The 20,396-nt window shown below is 44.4% G+C and overlaps 1 protein-coding gene across 1 annotated transcript in view; it reads left to right on the top strand.

Annotated features, from left to right (window-relative positions):
* The window catches only part of mrap2a (melanocortin 2 receptor accessory protein 2a), a 48,400-nt gene extending 29,125 nt beyond the window's left edge, over positions 1 to 19,275 (top strand). The window contains exons 2-3 of the mRNA XM_070884535.1: positions 6,636 to 6,735; positions 18,876 to 19,275. Of these exons, the coding sequence (XP_070740636.1) occupies positions 6,636 to 6,735; positions 18,876 to 19,275 (500 nt within the window). The remainder of the gene's footprint in view (positions 1 to 6,635; positions 6,736 to 18,875) is intronic.
* The last annotated feature ends 1,121 nt before the right edge of the window (positions 19,276 to 20,396 follow it).

Below are 20,396 nucleotides of genomic sequence, written 5' to 3'. Positions count from 1 at the left end.
GGGTTAAGGTCCTTTTTGAGGCTCTCCAGAAGCTTTCAGATTTTTGGCCCCTATTTTAAAAGTCTCCTTTAATTGCCCCCATCCTTTTAAATTTGACTTGTATGCAATTGTCCTCGTCCGCCATTAGTGTCCTTCCTAAACATGTCTGAGTCTGCACCACATGCTGTGCACCACGCGAATGTGCTTACCGAAGAATTGATTGCCATTGGCACAGCAAGCCTTTTTTCTTTACATAGCTCCACCCCACCTACCTGCCTTTTCAATATTTCCCTGAATCCTTTCATCCTCCAGAAACACAACCGATTTTCTCTAGAATCCACATAAGGATACATTTTCACCTTTACCACCAAGGCAGTAAGCATTACCTGGGTGGAGTGCAGGAAGGACACCTGGAAGGAAGCACCGCTTGCCCTGTTAGTCTATTACATTCAACATAAACAAATTCTGCTGGGTTCTGCAAGGAGCTTGTGATCCTCCCCATCAGATTTTCCTTTCTGCACTCCATCCAGGTGATACTTAAAAAAATCTACACCATTATATCCACTTCAGTGTCACCCTGTTAATGACTCACTATTTGGGCTGCTGCTGGGCCAGATCTTAATGATGGATCTTGATGAGCCCAACTATTCCAGTCAGCAGCTGGCTTTTTCCTCCCAGATGTCCCTATGGATTTCAAAAAGCTTCTTTAGCTGTCTAAACGTGTGCCTGACACTGGAAGCATTGGCGCTTGTGCCTATGGCCTTTACCATACTTCAACAATCCACAATACTGAAACAACCTTGTTCAGCTTTACCAACCTGATCTTTGCACCTTGCATCCTACTTCCTCACCTCATCCAACCTCTCCCTGTTTCCCTGCAAAGCTTCCTCTTTGTGCACAACTGTTCATGTTTGGTTCGTCCTCCAGTTGCAGTTCTTTAGTGCTGGTTATGCACTATCTTTTCCTTTGCAAAGAGAGAGGCTTCTGATCGTCTTTCACATTTCTATTCACTCGGGTGTCTGCATCCATCCTGGTATATATGTGGACTTGTATTTACTCTGTACAGCCACCAGAGGGCTCATTCCCCGGAGTCCCAAGGGATCCCATAAGCCCTTGGGAGCACAGGTATTTAAGAAGGCTTCACAGGTTGGAGAGGCACTCTGGAGACCTGCAATAAAAAACTAAGGTCACACTTTACTTTGAGCTCAGTGTTCAGTCTGACTCTTTCTCCATACACAACAACTGGTGACGAAATACAGATAGCGAACCCAAAGATGCAGGGAACAGTGGGCATCCTGCAGAAATTTTCAGAGGGAGATGATTGGGAAATTTTTGTGGAGCGACTCAACCAATACTTCGTGGCCAATGAGCTAAATGGGGAAGAGAGCGCTGCCAAACATAGAGCGATCCTCCTCACCGTCTGTGGGGCACCAATGTATGGCCTCATGAAGAATCTGCTCACTCCAGTGAAACCCAGAGAGAAATCATGTGACGATTTGTGCACACTGGTCTGAGAGCATTTGAACCCGAAGGAAAGCGTTCTGATGGCGAGGAACCGGTTCTGCACCTACAAAAGATCTGAAGGCCAGGAAGTGGCGAGTTATGTCGCCGAGCTGAGACGCCTTGCAGGACATTGCGAATTTGAAGGACATTTGGAGCACATGCTCAGAGACTTTTTCGAACTTGGCATTGGCCACGAAACCATACTTCGCAAGCTTTTGACTGTAGCGACCCCAACCTTGAGTAAGGCCATAGCGATAGCCCAGGCGTTCATTGCCACCAGTGACAATACTAAGCAAATCTCTCAGCACACAAGTGCTGCTACAAGTACTGTGAACAAAGTGATGTTGTTTTTGAATCATAACATACAGGGCAGGTCATACATACCTGCAGCTACAAGTCCGGAGATGTCTCAGAGTGCACCATCAAGGGTGATGAATGCAAAGCCATTAACACCTTGTTGGTGCTGTGGGGGTGATCATCGTTTCCATTAATGCCGATTCAAAGGATACATTTGCAAGGGCTGTGGAACAATGGGACACCTCCAACGAGTGTGCAGGCGAGCTGCTAAGCCTGTTAAACCTGCAAACCACCACGTTGCAGAGGAGGACAGATCCACGGAGGATCACCACGAACTAGAGCCTCAGATAGAGGAGGCAGAGGTACATGGAGTGCACACATTCACCACGAATTGTCCCCGGATAATGCTGAATGTTGAACTAAATAGACTCCTGGTGTCAATGGAGCTGGACATGGGCGCAAGACAGTCCATCATGTGCAAAAAGACTTTCGAAAGGTTGTGGTGCAGCAAGACCTCAAGGCCAATCTTAACTCCAGTTCGCACGAGACTAAGAACTTACACAAAAGAACTGATTCCTGTAATCGGCAGTGCTACCATAAAGGTCTCCTACAATGGAGCAGTGCACAAGCTACCACTCTGGGTGGTACCGGACGATGGTCCCACGCTGCTCCGCAGGAGCTGGCTGGGAAAAATATGCTGGAACTAGGACAACGTCCGAGTGCTATCGCCCCGCTGACGACACTTTGTGTGCCCAGGTTTTAAACATATTTCCTTCGCTGGTCGAACCAGGCATCGAGAAATTCCAAAGAACAAAAGTGCAGATCCACCTAATTCCGGGGGCATGACCCATCCATCACAAGGCGAGAGCAGTATTGTACATGATGAGAGAAAGGGTAGAGATCGAGCTAGACGTGCAACGAGAGGGCCTCATTTCACCAATTGAGTTCAGCGAGTGGGCCAGTCCTATTGTCCCAGTCCTCAAGGGAGACGGCACCATCAGAATCTGTGGCAGTTACAAAGTAACAATCAATTGTTTCTCCCTGTAGGACCAATACCTACTACCAAAAGCCGACGACCTCTTTGCAACGAAAGGAAAGACATTCACAAAGCTGGATCTGACTTCAGCCTACATGATGCAGGAACTGGAGGAATCATCGAAGGCCCTCACCTGCATCAACACACACAAAGGTCTTTTTTGTTTATAACAGATGCCCGTTTGGAATCCGATCAGTGGCGGCGATATTCCAGAGAAACAGGGAAAATTTACTGAAGTCGATCCCTTACACCGTGGTCTTCCAGGACAACATCTTGGTCACAGGTCGGAACACAGTCGAGCACCTGCAGAACCTGGAGGAGGTTCTTAGTCGACTCAACCACGTGGGGCTCTGGTTAAAACGCTCGAAGTGCGTTTTCCTGGCGCCTGAAGTGGAGTTCCTGGGAAGGAGGATTGCGGCAAATGGCATCAGGCCCACCAAGGCGAAGACGGAGGCAACAGAATGTGACGGAGCTGTGGTCGTTTCTGGGACTCGAACTACTTTGGTAATTTCTTACCGGGTCTCAGCACCCTGCTAGAAACACTACATGTCTGACTACGAAAATGGGGTGAATGGATTTGTGGCAAAAGCCAAGAAAATGCCTTTGTAAAAGCGAGAAAATTGTTATGCTCAAACAAACTGCTTGTGTTGTATGATCCATGTAAACATTTGGTACTAGCATGTGATGCGTCGTCATATGGTGTATTGCAACAAGCTAATGATTTCGGGAAACTGCAACCGGATGCTTATGCGTCCAGGAGTCTGTCTAAGGCCGAGAGAGCCTTCAGCATGATTGAAAAAAAAGCGTTAACGTGTGTCTATGGGGTATAGAAAATGCATTAATACCTGTTGGGCTAAAATTCGAATTGGAAACGGACATTAAGCCACTTATATTCCTGTTTTCCGAGAGTAAAGCGATAAATACCAACGCATCAGCCCACATCCAGAGATGGGCGCTCATGTTGTCCGCATACAACCACGCCATCTGCCACAGGCCAGGCACAGAAAACTGCGCAGATGCTCTCAGTTGGCTGGAATTGCCCACCACGGGCGTGGAAATGGCGCAGCCCGCAGATCTAGCCATGGTTATGGAAGCATTTGAGAGTGAGCAATCACCCGTCACTGCCCAGCAGGTCAAAACCTGAACAAGCCAGGACCCTTTTTTATCTCTAGTCAAAAGCTGTGTGCTTCACAGGAGCTGGTCCTGTGTCCCAGTGGAAATGCAGGAAGAGATAAAGCCATTCCAGCGCTGCAAAGATGAAGTATCTATACAGACAGACTGCCTTCCGTGGGGCAATCGAGTAGTGGTCCCCAAGAAGGGCAGAGACACCTTCATCAAGGACCTCCACAGTACCCAACCAGACATCGTAATGATGAAAGCGATAGCCAGATCCCACGTGTGGTGGCCTGGTATCGATGCGGACTTAGAATCCTGCGTTCACAGATGTAATACATGCTCACAGTTAAGGAATGTACCCAAGGAGGCGCCGCTAAGTTTATGGTCTTGGCTCTCCAAACCGTGGTCTAGGGTACACGTCGACTATGCAGGCCCGTTCTTGGGTAAAATGTTCTTTGTGGTTGTAGACGTGTACTCCAAGTGGATTGAATGTGAGATAATGTCGGTTAACACGTCTGCTGCCACTACTGAAAGCCTGCGTTCCATGTTTGCCACTCATGGCTTACCCGATGTTCTGGTGAGCGACAACGGGCCATGTTTTACCAGTGCTGAGTTCAAAGAATTCATGACCCGTAACGGGATCAAACATGTCACATCTGCCCCGTTTAAACCAGCGTCCAGAGAGAGCAGTGCAAACCATCAAGCAGAGCTTGAAGAGGGTAACTGAAGGCTCACTGCAGACTTACCTATCCCGAGTCCTGCTTAGCTACTGCATGAGGCCCCACTCACTCACTGGGATCCTACCTGCTGAACGGCTCATGAAAAGAGCACTTAAGACAAGGCTCTCGTTAGTTCACCCTGATCTACATGAACAGGGAGAGAGCAGGCAGCTTCAACAAAATGCATACCATGATAGCGCAAATGTGTCATGCGAGATTGAAGTCAATGATCCTGTATTTGTATTAAATTATGGACAAGGTCCCAAGTAGCTTCCCGGCACTGTCGTGGCCAAAGAGGGGAGCAGGGTGTTTCAGGTCAAACTTTCAAATGGACTCATTCACCGGAAACACTTGGACCAAATCAAACTCAGATTCACGGACTACCCTGAGCAACCCACCTTGGACCCTACCTTTTTTGATCCCCCAACATACACACCAGTGGCACCGACACCACAATTGACCACGAAGCAGAACCCATCATCCACAGCAGCCCTGCAGGACCCAACACACCAGGCAGCCCAGCAAGGCCAGCTACACAGCAGCCCAGTAAAAGCCCAATAAGTGATTCAACAACACCAGCTTTCACACCGAGATGATCAGCCAGGGCAAGAAGGGCCCCAGATCGACTCACATTGTAAATAGTTACACTATTGACTTTGGGGGAGAATGTTGTTATATATGTGGACTTGTATTTATTCTGTACAGCCACCAGAGGGCTCATTCCCTGAAGTTCCAAGGGATCCCATAATCCCTTGGGAGCACAGGTATTTAAGGAAGCTTCACAGGTTGGAGAGGCACTCTGGAGACCTGCAATAAAAGACTACGGTCACACTTTACTTTGAGCTCACAGTGTACAGTCTGACTCTTTCTCCATACACAACACATCCCATGATGATGCTTGCAGGTGCTGGCTCCTTTAAACGCTTTCCTTTCCAGAGTCACACTACCACCTCATGGCAAGCGGTTTAAACACTTCTCCTGTATTCCCCCATGCCCCCCCCCCACCCCGTTGTCCCCGCACACCACATCACATAATTAATTAGGCTCTTCTCCAGAAACTTGAGCGGTAGACTCACTGGTGCGTAGGTAGGTGGAGATCTGGACCCACTGATAACCTGCCAATGGGAGAAGAGTTCACCCCCGCATGTTATTTCTGGACTGATTGGGGGGTAGCCTTACACTCTAACCTCAATTCCCGCCACAGGTTTCTGGAATAATTGCTATCTACTGGATGCTCCATAATTTTGGGCTGAAAATGGCATTGTTATGTTTGTTCTTGACCAGGACAGCAGACTTGGAGGGTGAAAATACCAATGAGGAATTCGCAGCAGTACCAGCAATGCAGTGTGGGAAGGGCAGGGGGGAACTGGTGCTCCTTCTAAGGAGTGCCACAGCTATACCATTTCTTAAAGGGAAAAATGCATTTGCTAAGTAACCAAATAAATATTCAGTATACAGTCAAGTCAACTTCAAGGGAATCATTTCCTTTATTATGCCATGGGTGAATGTTGGTAGCTTAGTGCTGCCACATGTGCTTTGTTTCAGAGGTGTGACACCGAACCTGCCACTCCCAAGTGATTTGTTGGCCAGTGGCAGGGTTTCGCTGACAGCCAGTTAGAAATCTGGTGGTGCTAGCCCTCTGTAGGCTGGGCATTGCAAGGGTCCACATGTCAACCAGTCATGTCTGAGACAGTGGTGGCTGGCTGGTGTTACAAGATTTAAGAAATTTCCACCTGTTGTACCAAGTGCTTCAGGAGAAGGAGCTGTCTATTGGTACTTTAAAGGGTATAATCTTCTCTCCCTGAATCTTTACAGAAGGGTTTCTCAGCCCCTGGACTGTAAAACTGGTTTTCATCATTTATTAATAGCATTTCTGACCTGCTCATTATTTGATTAGAAATCTACAAGATTGTTCTTTTGAAGCAAATATTCCAACTGTGTTAATGTTAGATTCCAGCAACTAAAAACAAAATCCTGTTTTTCAGATTCCATTGTGATTGGATTTTGGGTGGGTCTGGCAGTCTTTGTCATTTTTATGTTTTTCGTGTTGACGTTGCTGACAAAGGCAGGAGCACCCCATCAAGAGTAAGTTGGGCTGTTGCAGCACATTTTATTTTAAAGGTATCAGGAAGAAAGTTACAGGTATAGTATAAGACTTACCTCACAAAAGTTACATATGAGCAGGAGCTGGAGAATCACCCGGGGGCAGGGAATAATGTAAAATTGGCGAATCAATGCAAGCGTACTCGAAAAGGGCACAGATCCAGGAAAGTCTCCCCTGAAATAGCCACAATTGTATATTTTAAGAATATTCACAGGAGATAATAAAAGAATTATGAGGTGTTTTGATAGAGTAAACAAGGATAAATTGTTCCCACCAGCAGGTGGGTCAATAACCAGAGGACACAGAATTAAGGTAATTGGCAAAAGAACCAGAGGCGAGGTGAGAATTTTTTATGCAGTGAATTGTTATGATCTGGAGTGCACAGCCTGAAATTATGGTGGAGACAGATTCACTAATAACGTTCAAAAGGGAGTTGAAAAGGAAACATTGCCAGGGCTACGGGGAAAGAGCAGGACTAATTGGATGGCTCTTTCACAGGCACGATGGGCTATATTTACTAGGCTGAAAAGTGATTTAGCAAAAGTGGACTGGAAAATTTATTTGAAGGTAAATCAGTGCCAGAGCAGTGGGAGACATTCAAGAAGGAGGTACATGGAGTTCAGGGTAAACATGTTCCCACAAAGAAAAAGGGTAGAACTGCCAAATGTAGAGCCCCCTGGATGACAAGGTACATACAAAGTAAATAAGATAAGGCAAAAAAGGAAGCCAAAATCAGATATCGTGAGCTCAATACTGCAGAAAGCCTAGAAGAGTATAGAAAGTGCAGGGTTGAAATTAAGAAGGAAATTAGGAAGCAAAAAGAGGGCATGAAAAAATACTGGCAAGTAGAATCAAAGAAAACCCAAATATATTTCACAATTACATAAAGAGCAAGAGGATAATGAAGGAACGAGTAGGGCCTATTAGGGACCAAAATGGTGATCTATGTGTGGAGGCGGAGGATGTGGGTATGGTAGTAAATTAATACTTTGTGACTGTCTTCACAAAAGAGGGGGACGATGCCGACGTTAAAGTTCAGGAGGAAGAAAGTGAAATATTGGACGGGATAAACATAGTAAGAGAGGAAGTTTTAAGGGGTTTAGCATCCTTGAAAGTAGATAAATCATTAGGATTTATATCTGAGGCTACTAAAAGAAGCAAGGGAGGAAATTGCAGAGGCTCTGACCACCATTTTCCAATCCTCCCTGGCGATAGGAGTGGTGCCAGAGGATTGGAGGACTGCTAACATTGTACCATGGTTTAAAAAAGGTGGAAGGGATAAACCGAGCAATTACAGGCCAGTTAGTTTAACCTCGGTGGTGGGTAAATTATTGGAATCAATTCTGAGGGACCGTCATTTAGAAAGACAGATCAATCAAGGTCAGTCAGCGTGGACTTGTTAAGGGAAGGTCATGTCTGACTAACCTGATTGAGTTCTTTGAGGAGATAACAAGGAGGATCGATGAGGGCAGTGTGTTTGATGTAGTTTACACGGATTTTAGCAAGGCTTTTGACAAGGTCCTACCTGGTAGGCTGATCAAAAAAGTAAAAAGCCCATGGGATCCAAGGGTTAGAGTGGCAAATTGGATACACAATTTGCTCAGTGGCAGGAAGCAAAAGATAATGGTTGTGGGGAGCTTTTGTGAGAGGAAGGTCGTTTCCAGTAGGGTTCCACAGTATTTGGTCCTTTTTTGTAGTATATATTAATGATATAAATGTAAATGTAGGGGCATGATAAAGAAATTTTCAGATGATACAAAAATTAGCTGTGTGGTTGACAGTGAGGAGGAAAGCTCCAAACTGCAGGGCGATATCGATGAACTGTTCAGTTGGGCAGGAAAGTGGCAAATGGAATTCAATCCAGCAAAATGTGAGGTAATGCATTTGGGGAGCAGCAACAAGGCAAGGGAATACACAATAAATGGGAGGACACAGAGGTGTGGAGGAACAGAGGAGTACATGTCCACAGATCCTTAAAGGTGGCAGGACAGGTCGATAAGGTAGTTAAAAAGGCATACAGAATGCTTTCCTTTATTAGCTGAGGTATAGAATACAAGAGCAAGGAGGTTATGCTAGAACTGTATACAACATTAGTTAGGACATAGCATGAGTACTGCGTGCAGTTCTGGTCATCACATTAAAGAAAGGATGTGAATGTACTCGAAAGGGTGCAGAGGAGATTTAAGAGGATGTTGCCAGGACTGGAAAACTTTAGCTATGAGGAAAGATTGGATAGGCTGGGGTTGTTTACCTTGGAACAGAGGGCGCTGAGGGGAGATTTAATTGAGGTGTATAAAATTATGAGGGGTTCCAGATAGAGTTGATAGGAAGGATCGATTTCCCTTAGCAGAGGGGTCAATAACCAGGGGGCATAGATTTAAAGTAGTTAGTAGAAGGATTAGAGGGGAGATAAGGAAACATTTCTTCACCCAGAAGGTGGTGGGGGTCTGGAACTCACTGCCTGAAAGGGTGATAGAGGCAGAAAACACTCATCACATTTAAAAGGTACTTGGATATGCATTTAAAGTGACGTAACCTACAGGACTACGGAGCAAGTGCTGGAAGGTGGGATTGGCTGGGTAACACTTTTTCCACTGGCATAGACACGATGGGCCAAATAGCCTCCTTCTGTACCGTAATTTTCTATGACAACTTCTTAAAACCTACCTCTTTCACCATAGAAACTTAGAAAATAGGTGCAGGAGTAGGCCATTTGGCCCTTCTAGCCTGCACCACCATTCAATATGATCATGGCTGATCATGCAACTTCAGTACCCCATTCCTGCTTTCTCTCCATACCCCTTGATCCCTGTAGCCGTAAGGGCCACATCTAACTCCCTTTTGAATATATCTAATGAACTGGCCTCAACAATTTTCTGTGGTAGAGAATTCCACATGCTCACAATTCTACAGAGTGAAGAAGTTTCTCCTCATCTCGGCCCTAAATGGGGTACCCCTTATTCTTAGACTGTGACCCCTGGTTCTGGACTTCCCCAACATCGGGAACATTCTTCCTGCACCTAACCTGTCCAATCCTGTCAGAATTTTATATGTTTCTATGAGATCCTCTCTCATTCTTCTAAATTCCAGTGAATATAAGCCCAGTTGATTCTGTCTTTCTTCATATGACAGTCCTGGCATCCCAGGAATCAGTCTGGTGAACCTTCGCTGCACTCCCTCAATAGCAAGAATGGCCTTCCTCAGATTAGGAGACCAAAACTACACACAATATTCAAGGTGTGGCCTCACCAAGGCCCTGTACAACTACAGTAAGACCTCCCTGCTCCTATACTCAAATCCTCTTGCTATGAAGGCCAACATGCCATTTGCCTTCTTCAACGCCTGCTGTCCCTGCATGCCAACTTTCAATGACTGATGTACCATGACACCCAGGTCTCGTTGCGCCTCCGCTTTTACTAATCTGTCACCATTCAGATAATATTCTGCCTTCCTGTTTTTGCCATCAAAGTGGATAACCTCACATTCATCTACATTATACTGCATCTGCCATGCATTTGCCCACTCACCTAACTTGTCCAAATCACCCTGCAGCCTCTTAGCATCCTCCTCACAGCGTACACTGCCACCCAGCTTAATGTCATCTGCAAACATGGAGATATTACATTCAATTCCTTTGTCTAAATTGTTAATTTATATTGTAAATAGCTGGGATCCCAGCACTGAACCTTGTAGTACCCCACTAGTCACTGCCTGCCATTCTGAAAAGGACCCGTTTATTCCTACTCTTTGCTTCCTGTCTGCCAACCAGTTCTCTATCCACGTCAATACATTACCCCCAATACCATGTGCTTTAATTTTGCACACTAATCTCTTGTGTGGGACCTTGTCAAAAGCCTTTTGAAAGTCCAAATACACCACATCCACTGGTTCTCCCTTGTCCACTTTACTAGTAACACCCTCAAAAAATTCTAGAAGATTTGTCAAGCATGACTTCCCTTTCATAAATCCATGCTGACATGAACCGATCTTGTCACTGCTTTCCAAATGCACTGCTATTACATCTTTAATAACTGATTCCAACGTTTTCCCGATGTCAGGCTAACCGGTCTATAATTCCCTGTTTTCTCCCTCCCTCCTTTTTTAAAAAGTGCAATTATATTAGCTACCCTCCAATCCATAGGAACTGATCCAGAATCTATAGAATGTTGGAAAATGACCACCAATGCATCCACTATTTCTAGGGCCACTTCCTTAAGTACTCTGGGATGCAGACTATCAGGCCCTGGAGATTGAACAGCCTTCAATCCCATCAATTGCCCCAACACAATTTCCTGACTAACAAGGATTTCTTTCAGTTCCTCCTTCTCGCTAGACCCTTGGTCCTCTAGTATTTCCGTAAGGTTATTTGTGTCTTCCTTAGTGAAGATAGAACCAAAGTATTTGTTCAATTGGTCTGCCATTTCTTTGTTCCCCATTATAAATTCACCTGATTCTGACTATAAGGAACCAATATTTGTCTTCACTAATCTTTTTCGCTTTATATATCTATAGAAGCTTTTGCAGTCAGTTTTTATGTTCCCTGCAAGCTTACTCTCATACTTTATTTCCCCCCTCCTAATTAAAACTAGCTTGTGGTCAGTATGTCCAATGAAAGGAAGCATATACCAGTCACTTCAATGGTGTATCGGGGCCCAGAAGAGCCGAGGGCCCGGGGGCAGCATGGGTCAGCCCACACTGTGATATGTGTGCACACTAGGTCCATGCAGCATAGCAGGTCTCCAGTCGTCCTGGTTAATCCTTGCCACTGGATAAAGGCATAGCTCTGTCAAGCCCGCGTGGTGGCTGATATGCAATGGTCACCACACGTTGAAAAAATTCATGCACAGGCATCTTCCACCCCCTCAACTGGAGTTCAGGAGTGGAACATTGAGTCATTCATTGAAACATCTGTGAACTCTCGTGGAAACAAGTCATCCTCATTTGAGGGACCGCCTATGATGATGATGATGATTTCTATGATTCTATGATTATGGCCTCCTGCACTGTAAGATTGTTTGATAATTGATGCTTTTGACCAAGTGCAGATGGTTATCTAAAACATCAGGAATTGCTGGTTGCACAGCTCAACTGCTCTACACAGATAATTAATTGTCTTTCAAAGCATTAGAAGTTGTTAACATTGTGCACTACTAATGACAGATTACATAGAAACATCGAAATATCGAAATTTACAGTGCAGGAGGCCGCCATTTTGGCCCATTGTGCCCGCGCCAGCCGACAAAGAGCCACGCAGCCTTTGGTCAGCAGCCCTAAAGGTTACCTATAAACATATGAACAATGACGGAATGGCAAAGAGCATCCAGCCCAATCAGTCCACCCCACACAAAAGCGACACCCCTTATACTGAAACATTCTACACACCACTCCAACCGGAGCCATGTGATCTCCTGGGAGAGGCAAAAACCAGATAAAAACCCAGGCCAATTTAGGGAGAAAAAAATCTGGGAAAATTCCTCTCCGACCCATCCAGGCGATCGAAACTAGTCCAGATCATCACCCTGGCTATATTCTATTCCCTGCCGTACTTACCATTATATCTGCGCCGTCCAACAAAATGTCATCCAGTCTAATTCCAATTACCAGCTCTAGGTCCGTAACTGTGCAGGTTACCGCACTTTAAGTGCCCATCCAACCATCTCTTAAAAGCGGTGAGGGTTTCTGCATCCACCACTCTTCCAGGCAGCGAGTTCCAGATCCCCACAACTCTCTGTGCAAAGAAGCCCCCCTCAAATACCCTCTAAACTTGCCACCAACCACCTTAAAACTATGCCCCCTCGTAATAGACCCTTACTATCCACTATGTCCAGGCCCCTTAATATTTTGTACACCTCAATGAGGTCTCCTCTCAACCTCCTCTGTTCCAATGATCTAATCTGTCCTCATAACTAAGATTCTCCATTCCAGGCAGCATCCTAGTAATTCTCCTCTGCACCCTCTCCAGTGCAATCACGTCCTTCCTATAATACGGCGACCAGAACTGCAGCTGTGGCCTTTTTTTAAAGCATAACCTCCCTGCTGTTCTATTCCTCAGCCAATAAAGGCAAGCATTCCATATGCCTTCTTAACCACCTTATCTGCTACTTTCAGGGATCTGTGGAGAAGCACTCCAAGGTACCTTTGTTCATCTACACTATTAAGTGGCCACCGCTTAATTTGTATACCCTTTCCTTACTAGCCCTCCCAAACTGCATCATCTCACACTTCTCTGAATTAAATTCCATTTGCCACTGCTCTGCCCACCTGACCAGTAGATTGATATCCTCCTGCAGCCCATGACATTCCTCTTTATTATCAACCACACAGCCAATTTTGTACAATAATTCAGGTTGTACAATAAGAACTATACATTCATTGTGTTTAGCATTGAACAATTGCGTTTACTACTTGAATCATGCAAAGCAAACCCGAGTGTAGTAAGTGTTTTTTCTACTGTTGTTTATGGAGAATATTCTTCAGTATTGTTGTGGAATACTATTTAAGTACTCGACAGAGATACTTGAGTTCTGTACAGCTTTATTCGAGCATATGCACGGAGAGCCTCTCTCGCCCACACGAGGTGGAGCACTCTGCAGAATACAGAAATAGAAACATAGAAACATAGAAAATAGGTGCAGGAGTAGGCCATTCGGCCCTTCGAGCCTGCACCACCATTCTATATGATCATGGCTGATCATTCACCTCAGTACCCCTTTCCCGCTTTCTCTCCATACCCCTTGATCCCTTTAACCGTAAGGGCCACATCTAACTCCCTCTTAAATATATCCAATGAACTGGCATCAACAACTCTCTGCGGCAGGGAATTCCACAGGTTAACAACTCTCTGAGTGAAGAAGTTTCTCCTCATCTCGGTCCTAAATGGCCTACCCCTTATCCTAAGACTGAGTCCACTGGTTCTGGACTTCCCCAACATCGGGAACATTCTTCCCACATCTAACCTGTCCTGTCCTGTCAGAATCTTATACGTTTCTATGAGATCCCCTCTCATCCTTCTAAACTCCAGTGTATAAAGGCCCAGTTGATCCAGGCTCTCCTCTTATGTCAGTCCAGCCATCCCTGGAATCTGTTTGGTGAACCTTTGCTGCACTCCCTCAATAGCAAGAACGTCCTTCCTCAGATTAGGAGACCAAAACTGAACACAATATTCCAGGTGAGGCCTCACCAAGGCCTTGTACAACTGCAGTAAGACCTCCCTGCTCCTATACTTAAATCCCCTAGCTATGAAGGCCAACATGCCATTTGCCTTCTTCACCGCCTGCTGTAGGTATAGTTACATTCTTATACTTTTCTTGGTCCCTGTCCATATGCTCCTGAAGGTAGTCCCCAGGGCGTGGCTCACATTCTCTTTGATTATATTATAATTGCATATCTATCGATAGTCGAAGGTTCTCATCTTGCTTTTAATCCATTTAGTACGTGTAGCTTATTTATCTTGTTTGCCCACCTGACTCCACATTCTTGAGCCGTTACCTTAGAAATAGCCACAATGGCAGTTAGTTAACTAGATCAGCATCCTGTCTGCGTCCTGTAATTGGATCAGTATTTCCCTGACAACATTCTTGATTGAATTTCCATCATGCTATTTTCCTACAACAATTATTGTATCTTCAGAAAAGAAATTGTCAGTACGGAAAGAAAATAAGAAGTACTTTATTTTCATTTACAACTGCAATGTATTTCTTTGGTTGAACAGTTTTTGGCTGATATTTTCAGACTCTGGGTAGATTTTCATCTTCACTGTTTGGGCAGTAATCTGGTGGGGTAGCTTTTCTGCCTTTTATAGAACCCACTAGTCCATTGATGAAAATCATATGGGTTCTACAACAGTTGGGCGATCCGATCCACCAGATTACTTCCCAAGGGGAGAGGATGAAAAGCTACCTCTCAATGCTTTACTTAAATGCAGAGGCCTCGAAAATCCTTGGCCATTACTTCAATGTAATTTCACTGGAACGGCTGGAAAGTAGGCCTGGATTCAGACCCACCAGGCCCTGGCTTTGTGGCCAAATTTCCAGATGAGCTTGTTGCAGGTAATGCCTTCACCAACTCCTTACAAAACAATCGTCATAAAGGGTGTGGACTCCAAACCTTGGAGTTTCTGGATCATTATTGGATTATACATTATAGGATATACGGCACAGAAACAGGCCCAACCAGTCTATGCCGGCGTTTATGCTCCACTCGAGCCTCCTCCCCTCTTTCCTCATCTAAATCCATCAGCATACCCCTCTATTCCCTTCTCCCTCATACGCTTGTCCAGCCTCCCCTTAAATGCATTTATATCATTGGCTTCAACCACTCTCTGTGGTTGATGCGTCCTTACTATACAGATATGTCCTTACTATACAGTATAAATGCACATGAGGCCCATACTTGAGAGAAGGTCACTCTGTGACCAGTTACCTTTATTACCAAGACCTCAAGTGATGAAGGTGGGTGGAGCTTCCCCTTTTATACCTGAAAGTCCAGGTTAGGAGTGTCTCCCACAAGTTCACCCCCTTGTGGTCAATGTTCTCAAGGTGTACAACTTAGGTCAGCTTATACATGGGTTACAATGATAGTTGAATACATGACATTGGTAGCGAGTTCCACATTCTTACCACTCTTTACCCAAAGAAGTTTCTACTGAATTCCCTATTGGATTTCGTGGTGACTATCTTATATTGATGGCCTCTAGTTATGCTCTTCCCCGTAAGTGGAAACACTCTCTATGTATCTACTCTATCAAAACCTTTCATAATTTTAAAGACCTCTATTAGGTCACCCTCAGCTTTTTTTCAATAGAAAAGAGATGCAGCCTGTTCATCCTTTCCCGATATATATACCCTCACATTTCTGGTATCCTTGTAAATTTTCTCTGCACCCTCTCCAGCACCTCTATATCCTTTTTATAATCTGGCAACCAGAACTGTATGCAGTGTAAGTGTGCTCTAAGGTTCGATACAGGTTTAACATAACTTCCCTACTTTTCAATTCTATACCCCAGTGCTTGGTTTGCTTTTTGATAGCCTTGCTAACCTGTATTTCAACTTTTAGTGATTTGTGTATTTTGTACTCCCCAGATCCCTTTGTTCCTCTACCCCACCTGGACTCGCACCCTCCAAGTAATAAGTGACCTCCCTATTCTTCCTACTAAAATGTAATACCTCACATTTATCTGTGTTAAACTTCATTTGCCAATCATATGCCCATTTTGCAAGTTTATTAATGTCCTCCTGTAATCTGTTGCAGTCCTCCTCAGTATTGACTATCCCCCCCCACAATTTGGTGTCATGCACAAATTTAGGAATTGTGTTTTATGATTCCAAAGTCTAAATCGTTAATATAAATTGTGAACAGTGGCCCCAGCACTGATCCTCGTGGATACCACTACCCACCTTCTGCCACTGTGAATAGCTACCTTTTACCCCTATTCTCTGCTTTCTGTCTTGAAGCCAAACGCGCTATCCATTCTGCTACTTGTCCTGTACCTCCGTATTCTCTGACCTTGTTCATCAGTTGTTATGTGGTGCCTTATCGAACACCTTTTGAAAATCTAGATAAACTGCATCTACTGCATTACCATTGTCTACTCTCTCTGTTACTTCTTCAAAAAATTCAATGAGGTTGGTTAAGCAAGACTTTCCCTTTTGAAATCCATTATGACGATTGATTATTATATTTTTGGTTTCTGGATGTTCTATTTTCTCCTTTAGTAGGGATTCCATTATCTTTCCTATTACCAATGTTAAGCTGACTGGTCTATAATTCCCTGGACATGTTCTATCCCCCTTCTTAAATATAGGTATTACGTTCGCTATCCGCCAGTCCTCTGGCACTACACCTTTTTCGAATGAATTATTAAATATGTATAGTAATACTTCTGCTACCTCCTCCCTAGATTCTTTTAAAATGCGTGGATGCAATCTATCCGGACCAGGGGTTTTATCCTCCGAGTTTGATTAGTTTATTTAATATATCCCCTCTTTTTATTTTAAATGCACTTATCTCATTACTAATCTCATCATCCAATGTCATGTCGACGTGTTCAATCTCCCTGGTAAATACTAAAATGAAATAATTATTTAATATTTCTGCCATCTCTCTATCGTTACCTGTGGTATTATCCTGTCTATCCCTTAAATGACCCTATTCCCATTCCAACCTTCCTTTTTTATTGACGTGCCTGTAAAACATTTTACTATTTGTTTTATGTTCCTTGATAATTTCATTTCATAGTTCCTCTGGGACTCTGTGTATGTTTGCCTCACATAGACCTGGTCAGCCCAGTCATATCAGCCGAGCCACTGGCGATTATGAGGCCCACCGAGGGGGTCCTGGCCAGATTGAGGACTGGATCTGCAAACATTTCCAAATGAATTTCTTTTCATTTTGAAAGCACCCTCTTTTGCAAAGTGTCTATATGGGCACCTACACGTTTCTTCCAGGAGTTGGGGGGGGCGGTGGGGGGGTGGGAGGCGACCCAATGGCCCTTTGGCTCAGTACTCTTTCATTGGACTTTCTTGCTTCTTTGGTGAAAGGAGGGAACCTAAATGCACCCCAGCCACAAAGGCACATAAAATGTGGTAGCTCTCCCGACACAATGAACCATTGGCAGGGTCAGCAGTTGGCGTCTGGGCACTTGTGCTGTGATGTGCTGCCACAGGGATTTTTGGGACCAGAATATTTGGTTTTCAAGAGTTTTCTTTCTGTTGCCTTACTATCCAGTGTACTCTTTGTTGTGGAGAGATTGCTGTACAACCTTGGAGTCGCCAGATCAGCCTCGATTTTAAAATGAGTTTCCTTGTTTTCAAATCCCTCCATGACCTCGCCCCTCCCTATCTCTGTAATCACCTCCAGCCCTACAACCCTGAGATCTCGGCGCTCCTCCAATTCTGGCCTTTTGCACATCCATGATTTTCATCATTCCACCACTGCTGGCTGTGCCTTTTGCTGCCGAGGCCAGAATGTCTGGAATGTCCTCCTTAAACCCATCCACCTGTCTTTCCACCTTTAAGATGCTCTTTGAAACCTGTATCTTTGACCAAGCTTTTTGTTACCTGTTGTAATATCTACTTACTGGCTTAGTGTCAAATTAACGATAACACTCCTCTGAAGCATCTTGAGACATTTACTACGTTAAAAGTGCTATATAAATGCAAGTTGTTGTTCCTCTACTTAAATAAGTATATATTTCCACCACAAAGCTTTAATTATTGTAACGTAAATAGCCTTCAAGAATAACCACTTCACCCTTCAAGGCTGTTAAATATTGTTCAATCAATTCAGTTATGCTTTAACTAGGTAATGAGTATCAGCACTCCAGCTTCCTTTAGGTTTAATTATGGCTGACCAAATGGATTTATTAACTTACGTATTATAAGATAATTGCTTTTTGTGCACCTTCATGTAGACAGGACAATTTTTTTGAAAACTTATGCATATAGGCACAGCCTCAAAATACGGGGGAGCCAATTTAAAACCGAGTTGAGAAGGAATTTCTTCTCCCAGAGGGTTGTAAATCTGTGGAATTCTCTGCCCAAGGAAGCAGTTGAGGCTAGCTCATTGAATGTATTCAAATCACAGATAGATAGATTTTTAACCAATAAGGGAATTAAGGGTTACGGGGAGCGGGCGGGTAAGTGGAGCTGAGTCCACGGCCAGATCAGCCATGATCTTATTGAATGGTGGAGCAGGCTCGAGGGGCTAGATGGCCTACTCCTGTTCCTAATTCTTATCTTCTTATGTTCTTACATAAATTAAATCCTGAATGGCCAATGTGGCTATTATATGAAACTTTACTTTGGCTAGAAATTATTTGGAATTATAGATAAAATGAAATACAGTTAGTTAGTTATCCAGCAGAAAAATTATGCCGGAAGTGGAAATTGCTCGTAGCAAGTCATTATCTGCACTCAGCTGGAACATCATTGGGTAATGGATCGACTTTGATCATTATTTTTAAAAACTACTTGCCACCTGCAATTTTCAATTTCAGCAGTATGGACAAATAACTAACTGGTATTTCAGTTTATTTACAATTAATGTCTAGCCAAAGTAAAGTTTCTTTAGTATGTTACATTCATCTGAGAAATGTTTGTTCTAAAGTTGCAATTTCTTTTAGCAGGAATATGGACCTTCCTACAAAGCAACACAGAATGAACAACTTTGCTGTTAATTATGTCATGTCCAAAACAGACAAAGCCTTTTCCCACCCTGCAAGTGAAGAGTCCCGGTCTCTCTTTCATTGCTATGTTACTGAGGTTGGAATATTGGAAAGGCAACAATTGGTGAGCAAAGCATCTGGACCAGGGAACAGTGACCTTCCCGCTCAAGAAAGAGGTGGAAAAAGTGACAACTCAGATGATTCTGTGAACTGCCTGAGAAAATTCGACATCCCAAACTTTGTGAGCTCAGATCAAAGCTTCTCCCTGACTGAAGATGATCTATTGATGTGTGAGCAGCCAATTATTCTTGAAAATAAGCCAGATAGACTGCAGGTTATACATCAAATCTCTGACTAATTCTTGAGTTAACACTGGAACTACCCAAATGCAGAAATTCTTTCATTCAAATAGATTTGGGGCAAATTGCTTTGTGTTCTAACTTACTAAAAACCAACAGTAACCAATATAGAATTATTGAAAAGTAATGTCTATTGTTGCCTGTGCCTATGTTGTCACTTCTTTTGAATATGGGCACCATATAGCCTGTTTCCAACATCCTGCTATCATCCTTGTGCCCACTGACACCATCTTAATTATTGTCAGTGCCTCACAAATCTCCCTGGTAACTCTCAGCATACTGGAATAAATACCATCTATCCCTGGGGATATATTTGTTTCAAGCCCATTTAGTCTGTCTAAAACATCCTTTTCATATATAGAAACGTCATTGGCTATACATGGGATATTTTTGTTTGGAGAGAGCATCATAGGCAGTCCCTCGAAACGAGGATGACTTGCTTCCACACCCCAAAAAAGGATGAGTTCACAGGTGTTTCGAAAGAAGAACCCAAACTATATCCGCAAGGATGGAAGATCCCTGTCGTGAATTTTTATTAACGCGTGGTGGCCATTGCACACCAGCAACCACACGGGCTTGGTCCAGTGGCAAGGATTACCCAAGACAACTGGAGACCTGCTCTGCTGCACGAACCCAGTGCGCACACATATCACAGTGTGGGCTGGCCCCTGCTGCCCCTGGGCCCGAACTCACGCCTCCTCTGGGCCCCGATCACATCCCTCCACAGTCTCTCACAGCTCCTGCTGCATCTGCCCATGCGCCAATCACCGACCTGGACCTTGCTGACGTCACTCTTCGCTGCCGTTGCCCTCCTGCACCAGCTCATGCTGTACCTTGTAGTGGCATGCCTCCATGCTGCACCCAGGCCGCCGTTCACCGCTCCTTTTATGGCCCCGACCTGCTGATGGCCTCTTGCAGGTTGGGGCCTCCACATTGCTCCCAGGCCGCTGTTCGCCGCACCTTTTATGGCCCCGACCTGCCGCTGATGGTCTCTCGTAGGTTGGGGCCTCCATGCTGCATGTTGCTCATGTCTTCCTTTGTGAATACTTGGAAGAAGTAAAATATTTACTAATTTTGCTTATCCTCAGATTCAAGTCCATTTTATTTTTTTATGGATGCC

The sequence above is a fragment of the Pristiophorus japonicus genome, chromosome 7 (genome assembly GCF_044704955.1).
Source record: "Pristiophorus japonicus isolate sPriJap1 chromosome 7, sPriJap1.hap1, whole genome shotgun sequence".
Lineage (NCBI taxonomy): Eukaryota > Metazoa > Chordata > Chondrichthyes > Pristiophoridae > Pristiophorus > Pristiophorus japonicus.
Note: the sequence above shows the minus strand (reverse complement) of the source record. Positions and strands in the feature narration are given on the sequence as shown.